General features: G+C 36.3%; 1 protein-coding gene across 2 annotated transcripts in view; it reads left to right on the top strand.

Annotated features, from left to right (window-relative positions):
* LOC137630235 (TWiK family of potassium channels protein 18-like) overlaps nt 1-10,132 on the top strand; it is a 95,179-nt gene extending 85,047 nt beyond the window's left edge. For both annotated transcript variants that reach the window (XM_068361693.1, XM_068361694.1), the window contains exons 5-7: nt 1,736-1,844; nt 6,877-7,053; nt 9,167-10,132. In XM_068361693.1, coding sequence (XP_068217794.1) covers nt 1,736-1,844; nt 6,877-7,053; nt 9,167-9,415 — 535 coding nt within the window. In that variant the 3' untranslated portion in view covers nt 9,416-10,132. The remainder of the gene's footprint in view (nt 1-1,735; nt 1,845-6,876; nt 7,054-9,166) is intronic.
* Nucleotides 10,133-17,500: the final 7,368 nt, after the last annotated feature.

Here is a 17,500-nt window from a genome sequence, read left to right on the forward strand (position 1 = left end):
ATATATATATATATATATATATATATATACACACACACATATGAGTGGGACAAGTTTCTTGGCTGTAGCGGTAAGATCTCTCTCTCTCTCTCTCTCTCTCTCTCTCTCTCTCTCTCTCTCTCTCTCTCTCTCTCTCAACTGAATAACTTTTCTGCTATGTCATTTTCTGAGATAATGGACGTTTTTATATTATCATTATGCCATCATCACAGTTGATAATTACTTGAAAAAAAGTCTGTTGCTACAGAACATTTTAATCGTACGCAAGCTTTTAAATCATATTTTTTTTAATTCTATAAGCTATTTTTAAACATATGATCAGACTATTATTATTATTATTATTATTATTATTATTATTATTATTATTATTATTTCTACAAGCTAAGCTATAACTCTTGTTGTAAAAGCATATGCTATAAGCCCAAAGGCTCCAACAGGGAAAAATAGCCCAGTTAGGAAAGGGAACAAGAAAATTAATAAACTACAAGAGATGTAATAAACAATCAAAATGAAATATTTTATGAAAAATAACGACTTTAGATTAGATTTTTCATATAAAAACTGTAAAAACTAAACAAAAAGAAGAGGAAGAGAAATGAAATAGAACAGCGTGCCCGAGTGCACTGTCAAGCAAGAGACCTCTAATCCATGACAGTGGAAGATCATGGTACAGAAGTTATGGCATTACCGAAGACTAGAGAACAATGGGATGATTTTGGATTGTAAATCTAGGAGAACTGCTTACCATAGCTAAAGTGTCTCTTCTACCCTTGCCAAGAGGAAAATAGCCACTGAACAATTACAGTACAGTTATTAACCCCGTGGGTGAAGAAGAATTGTTTCGTAATCTCGGTGCAAAAATATGTAAACGAAAATTTATTATGTATTAAATGCCATGCTGGTTTATCTGGGCTTATCAGGTCCCAGAACTTGGCCCAACTTACATACAATACAATCGTATTACTTCGTCTGTTACTTTTTTGACATTGGATTTATGAGTGTAACTAATAGAGTAACTGACGCTTGGATGGGAAGGTATCAGTCTATTCTCGTTTTATATGTCAACGATGATGGTAATAATTCAAGGACATGAGAAGTTAAGCACATTCTTTGCATCCATAGAAATATTGTTTGGGCTATTCCAAGAAGGGATGACGGGGCTCAACCATAAAAAAAGGGGTTTTCCCAGAAGAAAGGATTGTGCTATTTTGATTTCTTGTTATTGTTCTCCAAATTAATCTAGGAAACAAATGTAGTTAATCTCTCTCTCTCTCTCTCTCTCTCTCTCTCTCTCTCTCTCTCTCTCTCTCTCTCTCCTGACGCCCATCTATATAAGAGAGAACGTATTCAAAGAACTGTTGGGGACAGACGTCATTTTTCTCTTTGCAAGCGTGACGCAGTTCATCGTATGTCGTCAGACAAGGTATATAAAAAGAATGCAACGCCATTTATTAACAACGTACCAAATTCAAAAGTCTACAGAGGGATAATGATGATAACTTTTATTAATGAGTGCTTGTTTTTCAGTAGTTGGGATGGTTTTAACACCAGCAAAACTTCTCAGTTTTTATTTCCATGCAACTTGCCATTGGCCGCTTTACCCAGACAACGAAAAACCCCAGATGAATGAAGATTTTGTCAGGAAACAAATTCATTCTGATTTTCTTTGCAACCATTATCCTGCAATATTATTTGACTGACTCTGCTGATGACCTAATTTTCATCCATTCCCCAGATGCGACATTGGGTCACTGGGTTACTACAGAACTGCCAGTGGAACCATTCGCCCTGTGACAGCCTCGCAAAACTTGAGGGTGAATGGTCAGGCTGGATCCAGTGTCAAGGTGAGTAGCACAAGAGAATTAACGATTCAGGTTTGTTGCAATAGTAGATTGAGATGAAGCCATTTTCAATTTTTGACTTCAAGATACCGATTTTTTCTTTTTTTTCTTTTTTTTTTTCCTTAAAGATTAGAATCAAGATCTATGTTGGCCTATAAGTAGGGGGAAGTATTGAAAGGCATGAGAGGCCTGATTTGGGCCCCTTTATTCTACCAACTAAGAGAATTCGGAGTAGAGTTTGATATCTTTTCTATTTTTTACGTCAACAAGACCATCATATGCAACTTACCAACCAAGTATTTTACAATAAGGTTTTTTATCATCTTCTTCCCCACTGTTGTCCTTACATTAAGGGGTTGGTTACCTGATGCACCCTCTCTAATGCCTTATATCAAAGGCATCCTTTTCCACCAAACCTCTTCTCTCCATCACCTTATCTTGCCATCTAAAGGTACCCTGACACTTGCACGAATTTGTGGCACGCATTGTCACGACTCGAGTCGTGAACTGGCGTGAACTCGTCGTGAACTGGAGTGAACTAGTCGTGAACCTGTCGTGACATCGTGGCATGTCGTGACGAGAATTTTGAAATGTTCAAAATTTTAGTGACGACAAAATTTCGTGAACGCGACGTGAACTATTCGCGAACTGTTCGTGAACTCGTTGGGATGATGCGGGAAGTGCGCAAACTATGCTAAAACTATCCATGAACTCGTCGTGAACTCGTCGTGCCAGTTCGTGTCAATGTGTACAGGTGAGCTGTGATTCTGAGGTAATTTTTTTTATTTTTTTTTTTTTTTTTCATTTTCCAGTTCGTGCCACAAAACGTCACGACTTGCCACGACAAATTCGTGGCAAAAAGTAGTGCAAGTGTCAGCCTGGCATGTCTATCTGCCTCCCTCGTGATCTTCTCCCCCTTACAGGTTCCTCCCAAGCCCTTCTCACTTCCTCCTCACCATCCATCCTTAACACGTGGCCACACCATCTCAATTGTGACACACTTATCATCTCAGTAATCTTCACTACGCCTGTCATCCTTCTTATTTCATCATTTTCCAATCTTTCAAACAGTGATATTCCCATGATAAACCTTAGCATTCTCAGCGCTGTTCTCTCAAGCTTTGCTTACTCTTTTCGTAAACAAGGCAATCAGATTCATTATGAGCAACCCGAAATACAGTATCATATACAGTTGGAAGGATAAATTATTAATTAACCATTTATATCAAGACAAATGGAAGTAAAGACGATATGAGCAGACCACCTTCGATCACGGTCTGCTTTCAAGTAATGGCGTCCATAGAAGTAGTACTGTAATATGCTATTCCCATGGTTAGGTTTTTACTCAGCAAATTATAATAAATACTGTATCAACTGCATACACTTAGTGCAAAAAATAGATGTTTCGGAAAATAACACATAATATGTGTTTCTGTGTTTTATGAAGTCCTGTAATAACATATATATTCAAATTAATATGACAGGTTATTGGTGTTTTAGTTGCTCTCAAATTTTAGTTAGCTATATATTTGTCGTTTTGTTTATAATGGAAATAGGAAGTATATTCCCTGCTGCTAGAACTAAATGTTTTATTATTATGATTGACTTTGAGCTGGAATATTTGAAAGTATAATTTGACCTGGTGACTTCAAGTTTCACAAATAGAATAGTTTACTTTTGCAGCCAAGGAAGGCTAAGACTGAAAGACAAGGTTATTTGTGATTTTAAATGGAAATATTTCGTATGGGAAGTTTTTTTTTATTGAAAATGACCTATATTATTTTGCTAAAAACCATCTAAGTTTCTAAAGAGAAAATGATTATGGTCTCAGAAATAAAACGGTCACATAGAAGTCCTGATTAGGCTGTACAATTCCCGTAGCAAAGATTCAAATCTCATTGCATTATAGAACCATTCCTTACAAATTAGTTGGGTTTTCCTACTAATTCAAAGGTGAAAATTATCTACTTCAGCCACACGTTTGTCCAGTGATTGGATGATTTATGAGAGTAAGGAAGACGGCCAACAATTATTTAATTTAGGCTTAAGCTGCAGCTCTCTCTCTCTGTCTGTCTGTCTCTCTCTCTCTCTCTCTCTCTCTCTCTCTCTCTCTCTCTCTCTCTCTCTCTCTCTCTCTCTCTCTCTCTCTCTCATTTTAAGAACACCAATTAATTTAGCAGTTATATGCATCTTTTCATGAATTCTTATTTCAATTCCTTTCGTATATCTACAAAAAAATTCCCTTTAAAATTCTAATTATTTTATAATCAACAAATTATTTAACTAGTGCCTGTCGTACATGTTCTGTATTTTGCGTTATCAATTCTAAACAAGTCAAAAGGTAATCTGATTTTAGTTTGTATCGTCCAATTTATTCGTTGCTCACTCTACAACTCTGTGATTGTGGGCACATTACTACATGTGTATGTGCAAAGCTCTGCCATCTGCAGAAAGTTCATTGCCATTAGTTGCCTCTTACACAGGCAGCACACCTTACATACTTTTATTTCTAACTTCCAGAGCCTGTCTAATATATTGGGCAAGTTCTTTGGTTGGCGATTCTAACTTCCTTAATTCTATACAACTGCTTCTAAATTTTCCTGATTCTTTACAGCAAAACATATACTCCATAGTATCATTTACTTCCATACACAACACACAAAGCCTATCCTTTTCATTCATTTTTCTATAATTTTCTTTTAATTCTATCATATACAACCTTGTCTTCATTAATAGCATTGTTTCCTTAATGTTAAGTTCTGTTGGGTAATCTCTTCTGTCATTACTATTTACAAATCTCAGCTATGTCATTTCGGCTTTCTTTTCTTATATTTTTCTTTTAATTTCATTTTTTACTTTACTTTTTATGTATTTCTTGAGTTCTTGATTTTTATACTTCCTTTATTCTTCAATTTTAATATCATATTTTTGGCATATTTAGAAAAGACTTTTCCCCAGTATTCCACACATGGTTCCCTTATTTGATCGTTCACTATCTCCTTAACTAATCTTTTAGCTTATCATCTGATGTAATGATATTATGAAACAGCATCACCTTTTCATATTCTATTTTTAACTGGCCTTATTCCTGTTTCCACTATTAACCCCCAATAAGGTGTGATTGCAACCTGTTCAAACATTCCTTCATAATTTTGTACTGTATACCTCCTAGCTCTTTCATTTCTTTTTCCTTTATTGCACCCGTCTCAATATTTGCAAACATTGTAGGAACTACTACTGTTTCATAAATCTTTATTATCACAAGCAATGCCAAGTCTCATACTTTTTTAGTCTCCATACTTCATAAGTTCTTGCACCATCCATTCTATTTTTGCTTCCCTTTTACTTATGCTAAAACTATGGTTTCACATTTCTGAAAACCATTCTCCTAAGTAGTTGTATTTATTAACCGTTTATATCCTTCCATTTCTAACCACTTCATTAACCTTTCTAACTTCTGTTTTGTCTCAGGTTCAGGTTCAAGGTGAGGCATAGCCTTTGCAACGGAGCTTTATTACTAAACCTCCAGGTTCCTTGTTGCTTTCTCCACAAATGTGATTGTGGGCACACTACTAGAAGAAGCGTAGTAGGTGCAAAGCGCTGCAATCTGCAGAAAATTCATTATCATTAGTTACCTCCTACACAGACAGCTTCACAGCTTGCATACTTTTACTTCTAACTTCAATGGTCTTTCTAATATACTGAGCAACATCTTTAGTTGGTGTTTTTAAATTCCCTATTTCTACGTCATTATTTCTAAATGTTCTTAACTCATTACAGGAAAACATATGCTCCGTAGTATCCTCTGCCTCCCTACACAACACACAAAGTCTATCCTCGTCATTCCTGTCTCTATAATTTCTTTTAATTCTTTCATATTCAACCTTGTTTTCATAGCTATTACTGTCTCATTGATGTTAAGTTCTATGTAATTCTCCTGCCATTACTATTAACAAACCTCAGTTTGGTCATCTTTGCTGTCTTTTCTTCTATTTTTCTTTTAATTTCATTTGTCACTTTACTTCTTATTTCTTTTTTGAGTTCTTGCTTTTTAAACTTTCTTGCTTCTTCTATTCTCATATCATATTTATTGCATATTTCTATGATACTTTGTACCCAACATTCCCCATATGGATCTCTTATTTGATCTTCCACTATCTTCTTAACTAGTCGTTTGCCATCTGATGTTATGAAAAAGCATCGCCTTTTTATACTCTATTCTATTTCATCTTTTCATCCTGGTTCCTAATTGCTCATTCCGCAAAATAAGTTTGCGGGCACTCTATCGCATTATAGATAGGTGCAAAGCTTTTAAGCTTATTCTTGTTGTTGTAATTAAGCTCATATTACCTATAGCATAAATAAATTAATAACTAAATTCTCAATTTTTACTTTTATCCCATTCTACCTTGAAATCAGACTGGATAACACCCTGCTATCACCAGTTTTGGCAACCTATTGTGGTAAGGTTGGACTTCTTAAATTCTTCTTTCATATGCATTGCCCTACTTATAAATGCAGCCCGAGCCCTGCTAGGATTTTGCAACGTACCTATACTTATATCTAGTTTCATTAACTGTCCTAATTTTGAGCATGAAAATAAATGTTCAGTAGTATCTTCTTCATCAGCACAGGTCACACAAATTATCTGCATATTTTCCCTCGAAGTTTGATTTTAAATTTAGCATATTTAATCTTGCCTTCATTACAAGTTGCCTTTTCCCGATCAATTTCTCTGATATAAGGCTGTGGGACATTTCCTTCTATAAATCTAAATTTTTTCATCACTTTCTTTTTTTTCTTCAATAGTTTCTTCTGTATTTTCCATAATTCTTTTCTTGATCTCTTTTTTCAGGGTCCTTTTCCCTCAACTTCCTATTTCTCAACTTCCATTCCATATTTACTACAAATTTCTTCTATGCTCTTACTCCTTCAGTTGATATCATGAAGTAGTAGCTGCTGATGGAAGAGAAACAAGTTTATGTAACGGCTCATATAAACAACCTATTATTCTTTTTTCTTTTCTTCTTATCAGGGACAGACTGGCGATTCCTCCCCACGGAGAACCATCCCGATTACTTGGTGTCTCTTGGTCATCGCCATCTACGTTGGCGTCGGTGGCCTTATATTCGCACAGTGGGAGAGATGGTCTGTTTTGGATGCGTGTTACTTCTCCTACATCTCTCTCAGCACAATAGGCTTTGGAGATCTGGTGAGTGGCAATGCCAGCTTATAACTCAATCTTATTGAATTTTGGTTCTCATTGCTGCTCTGTTTTTATGACAACTTTCACACTTAAAGCAGAAAAGTCTCTTAAAAAAGTATGTTCAGATTGCTCAGTCTTCCCTTGAAGTACATTGAATAATTGTAGAATGGATTTTAGTTGAATAACGGTTATATCTTATTTTATTCCATTATTTTCACAATAACAGAATAAGTTCTTATCCAAATTAAGCAAATGCTTCTATGACCTAATGAATATACTCCTATGGATTTATGTTGCAAAGGAAATGCAAAATGATAATAATCAGTCCAAAATAGAATATTATTAGGCTAAAATGTAATTTGCCTTGAAGTTCTAAGGGAACTACAGTACTGCAAAGATAAATGGAAAAAGACTGATTTATTATAGAGGAGTAAGAACAGGACAGACCCACCTTTTTCAGTATCCTTTAAGTCTTCATTTTATTTAAAAAAAAAAAAAAAAAAAAAAAAAACTAATGATTATCCTGTACCCTGGAATGTTATGAGATGATAATGAAATGGACTGAATCAGCCTAACTACATTTTTATGTTTTGTTATGGTTTAGCTATAATTTCAGCATTTCTCATTTATTAAATATGTGTCTATCCTACATGAATTACGTAAAATTTGTAGCTCTGAAGCAATTTTTTCATTAGATGTCACTGTTTCACTGAACTCTGTAATCATTTATTGAAACTATAACAGTGAATTAATTGATTTAAATTGAATTGTTCAAGTACCCTTCTCTAAACAATTTAAGGTAAAATAAACAGTATCACAAGGCGAGTTGGAATAATTCTAAAATGCTTATGCTTTACAACAAAAGTTATAGTTATGGTAGTACATTTTCAAGTAAAATTGAAAGTAGAATAATCATTTTTTTCTGAAATATAAGTAGATTTTTTTCTGCAACCTGTGGACCTGTTCGCTTTCCTACTATATTAATCCAATAAAGCATGGTCGATTCTAAGTCACGTTATATGAGTAAGAGGGGCAAATGACAATATCTTTTGGTTTCAACAGAGTTATTTACCTCAAAGTAGATTGTCCCAGTAAAATTAAAGGTCCTTATATTTTGGGTGCAAAGTTTTCCAGTTCATTAATACTAGAGAGAGCCACCGATAGCAATTGTTTTTATGGAATAATCTGTTGAACTCTATTTCTTTAGGCATGCAAGTGGAATAATCAAGGTGACTGGCTATGCTCAAATAAGATTCTTAGCTACTAAACATTTAGCATATTGGGTTCCCTGGTGAATGTTTCCCTGTTGGCGTTTCGTGCGCATTAAAGTTCAGCTTTTTAGCACCATAAGAAACACATCTTTTAGCATGTTGGTCATGGTGGCTGAATTGTTGTTACTGTTTTTAGAATAATTTATTGTTAATTTTTTTCTTATCTTGTATTTATTTCCTTATTTCCTCTCTTCACTGGGCTATTTTCCCTGTCGGAGCCCTTGGGCTTATAGCATCTTGCTTTTCCAGCTAGGGTTGTAGCTTGGCTAATAATAATAATAATAATAATAATAATAATAATAATAATAATAATATGAAAGAAATCAAGGTACTTTTATGTTTATAAGTTTTAATAAAAGATGTTTCTAAAATGTCAGTCAAGGAAAATCATTTCGAAAACGCTGGATAATGATATTCTATACTTGTCTGAGACTATTCTAATGAGTTAGGAATAAGGTAAAGTTGGAGAAGGTGGGCAACAAACTAGGAAGAAACAAAAGGAAACAAATCAGAAGTAAGTAATAGAACTCTCCTATCTGCTATGAATCATGTAAGGCAGTCCGTAGGGTGTAGATTCAAAAGAACACATCTGTTCTACTATGATAATATCATCAGTCTCATTACAGGAGGAAATTGCTTCAACATAATCCATATGCTCACAATGTACATGGTTCATTTAATTCTTTTCTCCCAAGAACTGGTGATAAGCAGATAATTGAATTGGTTCTGAATAAATTTTATGTATATGGTTTCTGTTAAAAAAATTGAATAAAGTCAGTGCATAAATTTCGTCAGTATAAATCATTGAGAAACATAGTTCTAATCATTTTTGCATATACTTTTTCCAGGTTCCAGGAAAAACTGTAGAGGGTGAGAACGACGACCAGGAGGTCGAGTCTCAACAGATCATTTGTACAGTCTACCTCCTGGTGGGGAGCGCCCTTGTTGCCATGTGTTTCAACCTGATGCAGGAGGAGACGATAGAAAATCTAAAGGCCTTCTGGAGAAATTTGGGTTGCTTGAGGAAGAAAAAGACAAGAAAAATATCGGTAGAAGACAACCTGCAAAGACCCAGTCGTTACGATGCTGATGGATGACAACAGACTGCCATTATGGAAAAGCCTATCTCTTAATATGTCACTTTTCAGGTCAAAATTACTCTTGATATCATGTAGCTTGACGTAGCTCATGGTGAATGCTAATTAAAGATGGAGGAAGTGGGGAAGCAAGTGAAACTTGAGGACAAAGACAAACAATCTTCACATGTTATAAGGGAATATATGGAGAAATATTATTTTTTTTTCATTCTAGAAATTCCTCAAGAAATAAGTCTGATAGCTTTTATAAAGATAAGTGAATTGTGGTAACTAAGTCTTTGAAACAAAAGAGTTACCATCTAGCTGTGAATAGAAATTGGAAACAAACTTACTTCTAAAGTGAATAATTTATTTATGGCTATGGAATGATCTGGAAATCATTATAGATAGCAGGCAGTTATGTTGCTGTAGATACAGTAATCTGAGGATTTTATACAAATGCCAAATTTCAACCCTGTTAGAAATGCATTGTCAAAGGTTAAGATAGCCAAAAAGGATTTGTGTTAGTTTGAGACTGGCAAAAATTACTTGTCTAATTTCGGGCCTGGCGAAATGCATGGCCAGAGTTCGAGCATGGCAGATATGCATTGTCTAAGTTTGAGCCTGGCAGAAATACATTACCTATGTTCGAGCCTGGCAGATATGCATTATCTAAATTCGAGCCTGAAAGAAATGCATTGTCTAAATTTGAGCCCAGCAGACTATGCATTGCCTATGTTTGATTATGCATTGCCTATGTTTGATCCTGGCAGAGATGTGTCATGTCTAAGTTCCTGCCTGGCAGAAATTCATATATTTCTGCAGTACTTTTAGAAATATTACTGGTTAGCGTATTATTGTGTGTATGGGTGTACGGCTGTATTGTACATCATCGTGAAAAAAAATTGTGATTCACAAGTAAAACTTTGCTTTCCTGGAGAATAGAAACGTATTCAATTTCTAATAAAGATGTACTTAGAATTTGTTTCATTGACTAGTATGCTGAGGAGGCAAGACAGCATTTTCTATCTAAAGATACAGTTTCTGTAAACAATGAATGCTGATCCACTCCAGGTCTATTTCTGTATTACTGTAGGTGTCTTCCAATGGCAAATAGAGTAGCAGGATCTCCCCTATTTGGCTCTGAAAGGCAGCAATAGTGTGCCAATGAGGTGTGTTGGAGGGAATCCCAATTATTTTTTTTTTTTAGTTTTGGAGGGAATCCCAATCAATTTTTCTTAATGTAAGCACAGACTTTCAGAAGTACACGGAGCTCAAGTGGAGAAAATGGCACTTCCTTACTTTTAAGAAATATGGTCAATCATGTTTTTATGTGACAATTATATTATAGTATACAATATATATAGAAATGATATGTGTTAAAAGGGTAATGTGATGGTCCTAAAATGCATTAAATTCGATACATTTTATTACTGAGGCAGATTTATCAACATTAATTTCTATGGTATGACATAACTTCCTTTGTAAGATTTTTTAGGATAATATTACTTTACTGAAAAACAAAAATAATTATTTATAATTATTTAATGAATCATCAAAAATTGTATTAAGTCATACTCTATTAAAATATTCATGTTTATACTGTATTGGTATAAATACAAATTACTTTAAAATTTGTGGTATATTAATCTATTAAGAAGCTGTATTTTCTTAATATATATTCGGTTATTTACATATTCCACATTGAGGTTTTGCTGTTGTCACCATATGCCAACTGCCAGACCGTCTTTATCACAATCTGAGTTATTCATTTTTTGTTCCCTTATATATGTTATCTTAGGTAGTATGTTGGCCAGGGCACCAGCCATCCGTTGAGATACTACCGCTAGAGAGTTATGTGGTCTTTTGACTGGCCAGATAGTACTACATTGGATCCTTCTCTCTGGTTACGGCTCATTTTTCCTTTGCTTACACACACATATACACACACACACACCGAATAGTCTGGCCTATTATCCTCTGTCCTCATACACCTGACAACACTGAGATTACCTAACAATTCTTCTTCACCCCAGTGGTTAACTACTGCACTGTAATTGTTCAGTGGCTACTTTCCTCTTGGTAAGGGTAGAAGAGACTCTTAAGCTATTGTAAGCAGCTCTTCTAGGAGACTGGCACTCCAAAATCAAACCTTTGTTTTCTAGTCTTTGGTAGTGCCATAGCCTCTGTACCATGGTTTTCCATTGTCTTGGGTTAGAGTTCTCTTGTTTGAGGGTACACTCAGGCACACTATTCTATCTTATGTCTCTTCCTCTTGTTTTGTTAAAGATTTTATAGTTTATATGGAAGGTGTCACGGTCGCCAAATATGTTACGACCCTTGTCGGGCCATGGTGGAAGTTCATATTGCACGATAAGAGAGGTCAGTGATGGTAAAAATATCAGGCATAAAAATTGGTCAGTGGAAACGAAAACACTTGGGAAAACTGAACAATATTTATTAACACCAATTTTTAGAACAGACAACCTTGTGACTACCTAACAATTTGAATTAACAACTTGACACTAACTATTAACAGTTAACACTTAAATAACAATTAACACTTAAATAACAATTAACACTTAAATAACAATTAACACTTAACCAATGACAAAATTCCCCAACGGGAAACACCACACTCTCAACGAGAGAGAGTCGGACATTTAGATAATTAATCACACACAATTGGTAATTAACAAAATTCCCCGACGGAAAACACCATACTCTCAACGAGAGAGAGAGAGTCAAATAATTTAAAAACTAAACAAAACAAAATATATAAATTTTCTCACACTCTTTGGGGGTGGATGTAACCACCACCCGCTTCAAACAAAATAGCGGCTCCGCTTCACTCTGTCACCGTAGGGAGTGCAGCTCCGCAGGACTCCTCATCAAAGGGAGGGAAATGGAGTCCCAGCCTAAAAAAGGAAAATAATCTCACCTACCTGGCAATTGCCTCCCTACATGTCACCACGAGCTCCAAGGCTCCCGCAGCTGACTATGGCGAGGATGCGTCGACGGTGGTGACTCCTGGGTCCTCCTTGAAGGCCGGGATTCCAGCGTCGGCACTGCAGACCACAGAAGAGAATACACAGTAAATGCAAGTCACTGCAGGTAGCAGAAATGCACCTGCTGAAAGCCGTCAAACGATGGTGTTGAAATCCTCGGAAAAGCCAGATGCTGAAGTAGGTCCTGGTAACCTTGAGCTCGAACTGTGTGTTTTAGCAATTGAGTTCCTCACAGGTAAACACAGGTGTCTCTTCTCACCAAGGACTCAAAAAACACAGAAAAGAAACAAGCATTAAACTAGACACTTGTAAATCTTTAAACGAGCGGGGAGGAGGTTAAAACAGCACTTCAAAAGAAAAAATTAAATTTACAACTGAAGCCTTATAAATTAAATCTTATACTAATTTTACATAAAACAAAAATGCAGTAACAAGGCTGACGAAAACAAAAGCAAAAATTGCGTTAGTACATAATAGAAGGCATTTATCTTAATGTTATAACTTCTTAAAATATTTTATTTTTCCTTGTTTCCTTTCGTCATTGGGCTATTTTCCCTGTTGGGGCCCCTGGGCTTATAGCATCCTGCTTTTCCAACTAGGGTTATAGCTTGCCAAGTAGTAGTAATAATAATAATAATAATAATAATCTGTATATCATGAGTTCTTGCCTGCACAATCCTTTTCAGATTATGATTTATGTGATATAATGTATGAGTAGTTGGGCAGATACACAAGTAGTACCCAGCACTTTTTTGTCCCAACGGACTAAGATACCTCCAGATCCCGTACTTACTTACTTTGATGGCTGCTTCTCCGGTCCCATACAGCAGGGGAATCCCACTCTCTACAGGACCTCCACAGTCATTTTATCTTGTTCGGTCAGAGTATTCAACATTCATATAACGTATTGCTCATTTACTGTTAAATCGCCACTGTCAAACGACTCACGGAATAAGAAACTTCAGTTTCCTCTTGAATGTCTAGTGGGAGCTTATTGTATAGCCTCGGGGCCGCATATTTAAAGGCTCTGGAGCCTACAGTGGACATATAACTAGGTTCCAATAGTTTGAAACCATCTGTAACTCTAGTGTCAACACGATTTGTTGGCTTCGCAATATGTAGCTATTCTCTCAAGTATTTTAGACGACCGGTTCTGATAACTTGGTGGGTTATTGTATATATTTTAAATTCAATTCTCACTTTAATCAGCAGCCAGCGTAAATCAATTAGTATAGGGATAATCCTTCCTCTAGGTGGGACACCTTTTATCAGTCTTGCTCCTCTGTTTATTATGTTATTTAATTTCTTAAGTTGTACTTTTAGTAAATTGTAATAGATGGAGTTGCAGTAGTCAATCCTGGTAATAACACAGTTCAGCACATGTGTTTAGCCTAATCTAGTTTCTTAGACTCCCAAACTCACTGTTTAGTTAAAATCTTCCTTGTTTTGAATGCAGAGATTTTTATGGTGGGTAGGGAAGTTTCAGGATTTGCCTTTTTAAATCATTATTTAACAGTGCAGCCAGTTTAAAGAAAAAGTCTTTTGAGGCTTTCACTACTTTGTTTTCCCTGTCTCCTGCTCTGTCAGTGGAGCCACTGGTCGATGTCTCTCCTGTTGATGTGGTCTTGACTGCTGTTGGAGAGACCCCTGTGGCTTTCTTGACCTCTACCCTGAAAAAGCAAGAAGCATGTGCACTCCTCTTCCTCTTCCGGTTCTTCTTTCTCCTCTGCCTCGTTTCTGGGTAATCCTTCAGACACTGCTACTTCAGCCCCAAAGAAGAATTAAAATTCATTGGAGATATCCAGAAGACTGATCTACAGGAATCATGTAAGACTCCAACCAAGAACCAACCCAAACGTGGAAGGTGTCTTGGCACGTGGTACTGGTGCCTATACTTCTGTTACCTGTGCTCAATCTTATAACAAACTGAGCAAATGCAATGTCAGTTTGGGATGAAGAGCACCGTCTTTCTCATCTTCCTTTTCCTGGATGATCAAGGTGCACCTTGGTTTCTCTCCGTAAGGATATTTCAGTTCTGATGGGGGATAAATTGGCTAGTGGTGAGGTGAGTGGAACTATAGTGATTGGGCTCCTCTCTTTTTCGAGATAATAAACATTCTCTCATATCAGTGTGATCAAGAATATAATCCTCAGTATTCTCATGATCAATCTCTTTTTGATTGATCTCTAAGTGCTTGGTCCTTTCATGATCGGTCACCGAAAAATTTTTCACTTTGCAATTGGTCACTTCATGATAGGTTGTACCATAATCGGTTGCTATGTGATCAGCCATCAAGTAAGCGTTCTCCTTCTGACCCCATGGACACTATGAATGCTCCCATTTGCATGTGGGAACGAGATTACCTGTCACCTGTTCTTTCCCTTAATTGCCAGCCCATATATCAGGATTTTCCTATATGTTCACGCTATTATTATTATTATTATTATTATTATTATTATTACAAGCTAAACTACAACCTTAGTTGGAAAAGTAGGATGATATAAGCCCAAGGGCTCCAACAGGATAAAATAGCACTGTGAGGAAAGGAAACAGGAATAAATAAACTAAAAGAGAAGTAATGAACAATTAAAATAAAAAATTTTAAGAATAGTAACAACATTAAATTAGATCTTTAATATATAAACTATAAAAATTTCAAAAAAATAAAAGAAAGAGAAATAAGATAGTGTACACCCAAGCAAGAGAACTCTAACCCAAGACAAAAAGAAGACTATGGTACAGAGGCTATGGGACTACCAAAGACTAGAGAACAATGGTTTGATTTTGGAGTGTCTTTCTCCTAGAAGAGCTGCTTACCATAGCTTAAGAGGCTCTTCTACCCTTACCAAGAGGAAAGTAGCCACTAAACAATTACAGTGCATTGGAGATTAGTAATCTCTGTGTTGTCAGGTATTTTATGACAGAGGAGAATGTGGACAGAATAGTCCAGATTATCCAGTGTATTTGTAGGCAAAGTACAAATGAGTCCTATACAGAGAGAGGGATCCAATGTAGTAGTATGACCAGGCAAAGGACCAAATAACTCACTAGTGGCAGTTTCTCAATGGATGGATGTTACACTCTTCGGTGGCTAAAGCACGTGGTACTAAAGCAGTCTCTGGGCATGTAAGGATCCAAGGTAGTTCTGCTTTTGAAGGAGAATGCAATCATCAACCTCCCCTTCAACTTGAGAATATGCTCTCGGTTACATTCTCTGTCCACATATTGCATACTCTAGAAGGAAAGAACTCTCCCCAGATGCCTGTCAAAAGTTTTCCTACCAAGCGGGCTGAGTAAGATTCTATATCCCACACTGTGTTGACAGATTTTACATGCCCGAAGGTCTGAGCCCATTTACTCTTCTCATCAATCCTGCAGTGTGTGTGTGTTGATGGAGGGATTAGCTGCTGAGATGTTGGCAAAGTACAGCAAGTCAGTTCTATCAGGTATAAAAGGAATGAACTTTATGGTGCATCTGTTGCCAAGTCAATGGGCCATCTGGTTTCTGAATAGAGGAATACTGTTGTTTTCCAATTATCTAGGCAAGTTAAACAAGAGTCAACAATTGTATTGAGCAATGTGCTATAGCTAGGTGCAACGTCCCTCTTTACTCAGAGGGACGTACTGGCGACGACGGAGAAGCGAAGGAAGGCTAGCAATGGCTTCCTTATTCTTTGTTCATTTACTTTTAAAGGTACAGGTCCTTCGAAGGTAGCTGTGCCGTCACCTCCTGGTCTCAACCTCACCTTCCGTATCTGCTTTGAAGAAAGTTCCAGCTGCCTTTAAAGTTAGATTAGGACCTCCAGCTGGTTCTTCCTCTAACAAACGTGTGGATAGTGCTTCACCTTTTCATGCATAATCTAGCAAGTTCAGTAATGGCATTAACAGTAAGAAAGGATGAATTTGACGCTGAAATCGGCAGTCCCCCTTTTCAGCTGCTGTGGATGGAGGAGTATTGGCACTCCAATTCCTCAAGTTGGGATGTGGATATTTATTACAGGGAGATTGTCGTAGAATTTTTTTCCACTCTTAATAAATTCTCAGTTCAAGTTTTAAAATCTCATGTACGCATACCCTATACAGTATGTACTTTTGATGGGCATCAGACAGGAAGCATACACTCAAGACTATCTTTCTGAGTTCATAAGAATCAAACAAAAGGTTTTATCAACATTTCAGTTTTGTGTTCGTAACTGAATAAGAGTGAATTTGAACCTTTGATTGATTTAGGAGTTACTAGCAGGTGGAAAGCCAAAAAGGTTTCATGGACATTTCAGGCATATGTTACTTACTCAGAATAAGTGTGAATTTGAATCTCCTTTGGAAACATCTGGCAGACATAAAGCCAAACTTGGCATTGCTCATTCTGTGTTAAGGAGACTCAAAGGAAGATTTAGAAAAAGTTTGAAGCATATGATTTTCACTCTGACAAAAGAAAAAAAAACCCAAGTTTTTAGAGTGGGCTTTTTACACCTAAAACAGAGTTTTGATTTGGCAGCAATACATTTTTGAGATGTAGTGGGTAGGCACTACTTATTTAGGGGTCAATCCTTTTGTGTTCAAAACTCAGAATAAATGTAAATGGTTTTGTTGAAAGCATATGATTATACGTGTCTTACATTTTTATCTGTGTTTCTGAAGTGAGCAATCCCTCTTATCCTGTTCTAAAGTGAGACCTGCAGGTAAGCTTCAGTACACCTTAACCCATACAGTAATGCTCCCCCTCACGTTTTTGCGTTATTGTCTTTACTATGAATATTTTTAGCACTCATCTACGGGTACTAGGTGAAGTCAATGAATACTGAGGTGGTATTGGTACTGACAAAGCTAATATATATCAATCCTTTTTAATTCATGATGGTTGATAAATAGTAACACCTTAGTTTTTGCAAGAATGTTGGCACTTCAATTCATCTGGTTGGGATGTGGATATCTGGTACAAGGAGATACTTATGGAATTATTTCCCACACAATAAATAATCAGTACAAGTCATTCCGAGTGAGAGAGGGAGGTCTCATTTACTTTTGTTCCTAGGTTCATGGCCAAGACCCAGAGCCCAGCAGTCTATGATAAAAAGTTTGGGTCCACCATATCTT

The sequence above is a fragment of the Palaemon carinicauda genome, chromosome 38 (assembly GCF_036898095.1).
Source record: "Palaemon carinicauda isolate YSFRI2023 chromosome 38, ASM3689809v2, whole genome shotgun sequence".
Classification (NCBI taxonomy): Eukaryota; Metazoa; Arthropoda; class Malacostraca; order Decapoda; family Palaemonidae; genus Palaemon; species Palaemon carinicauda.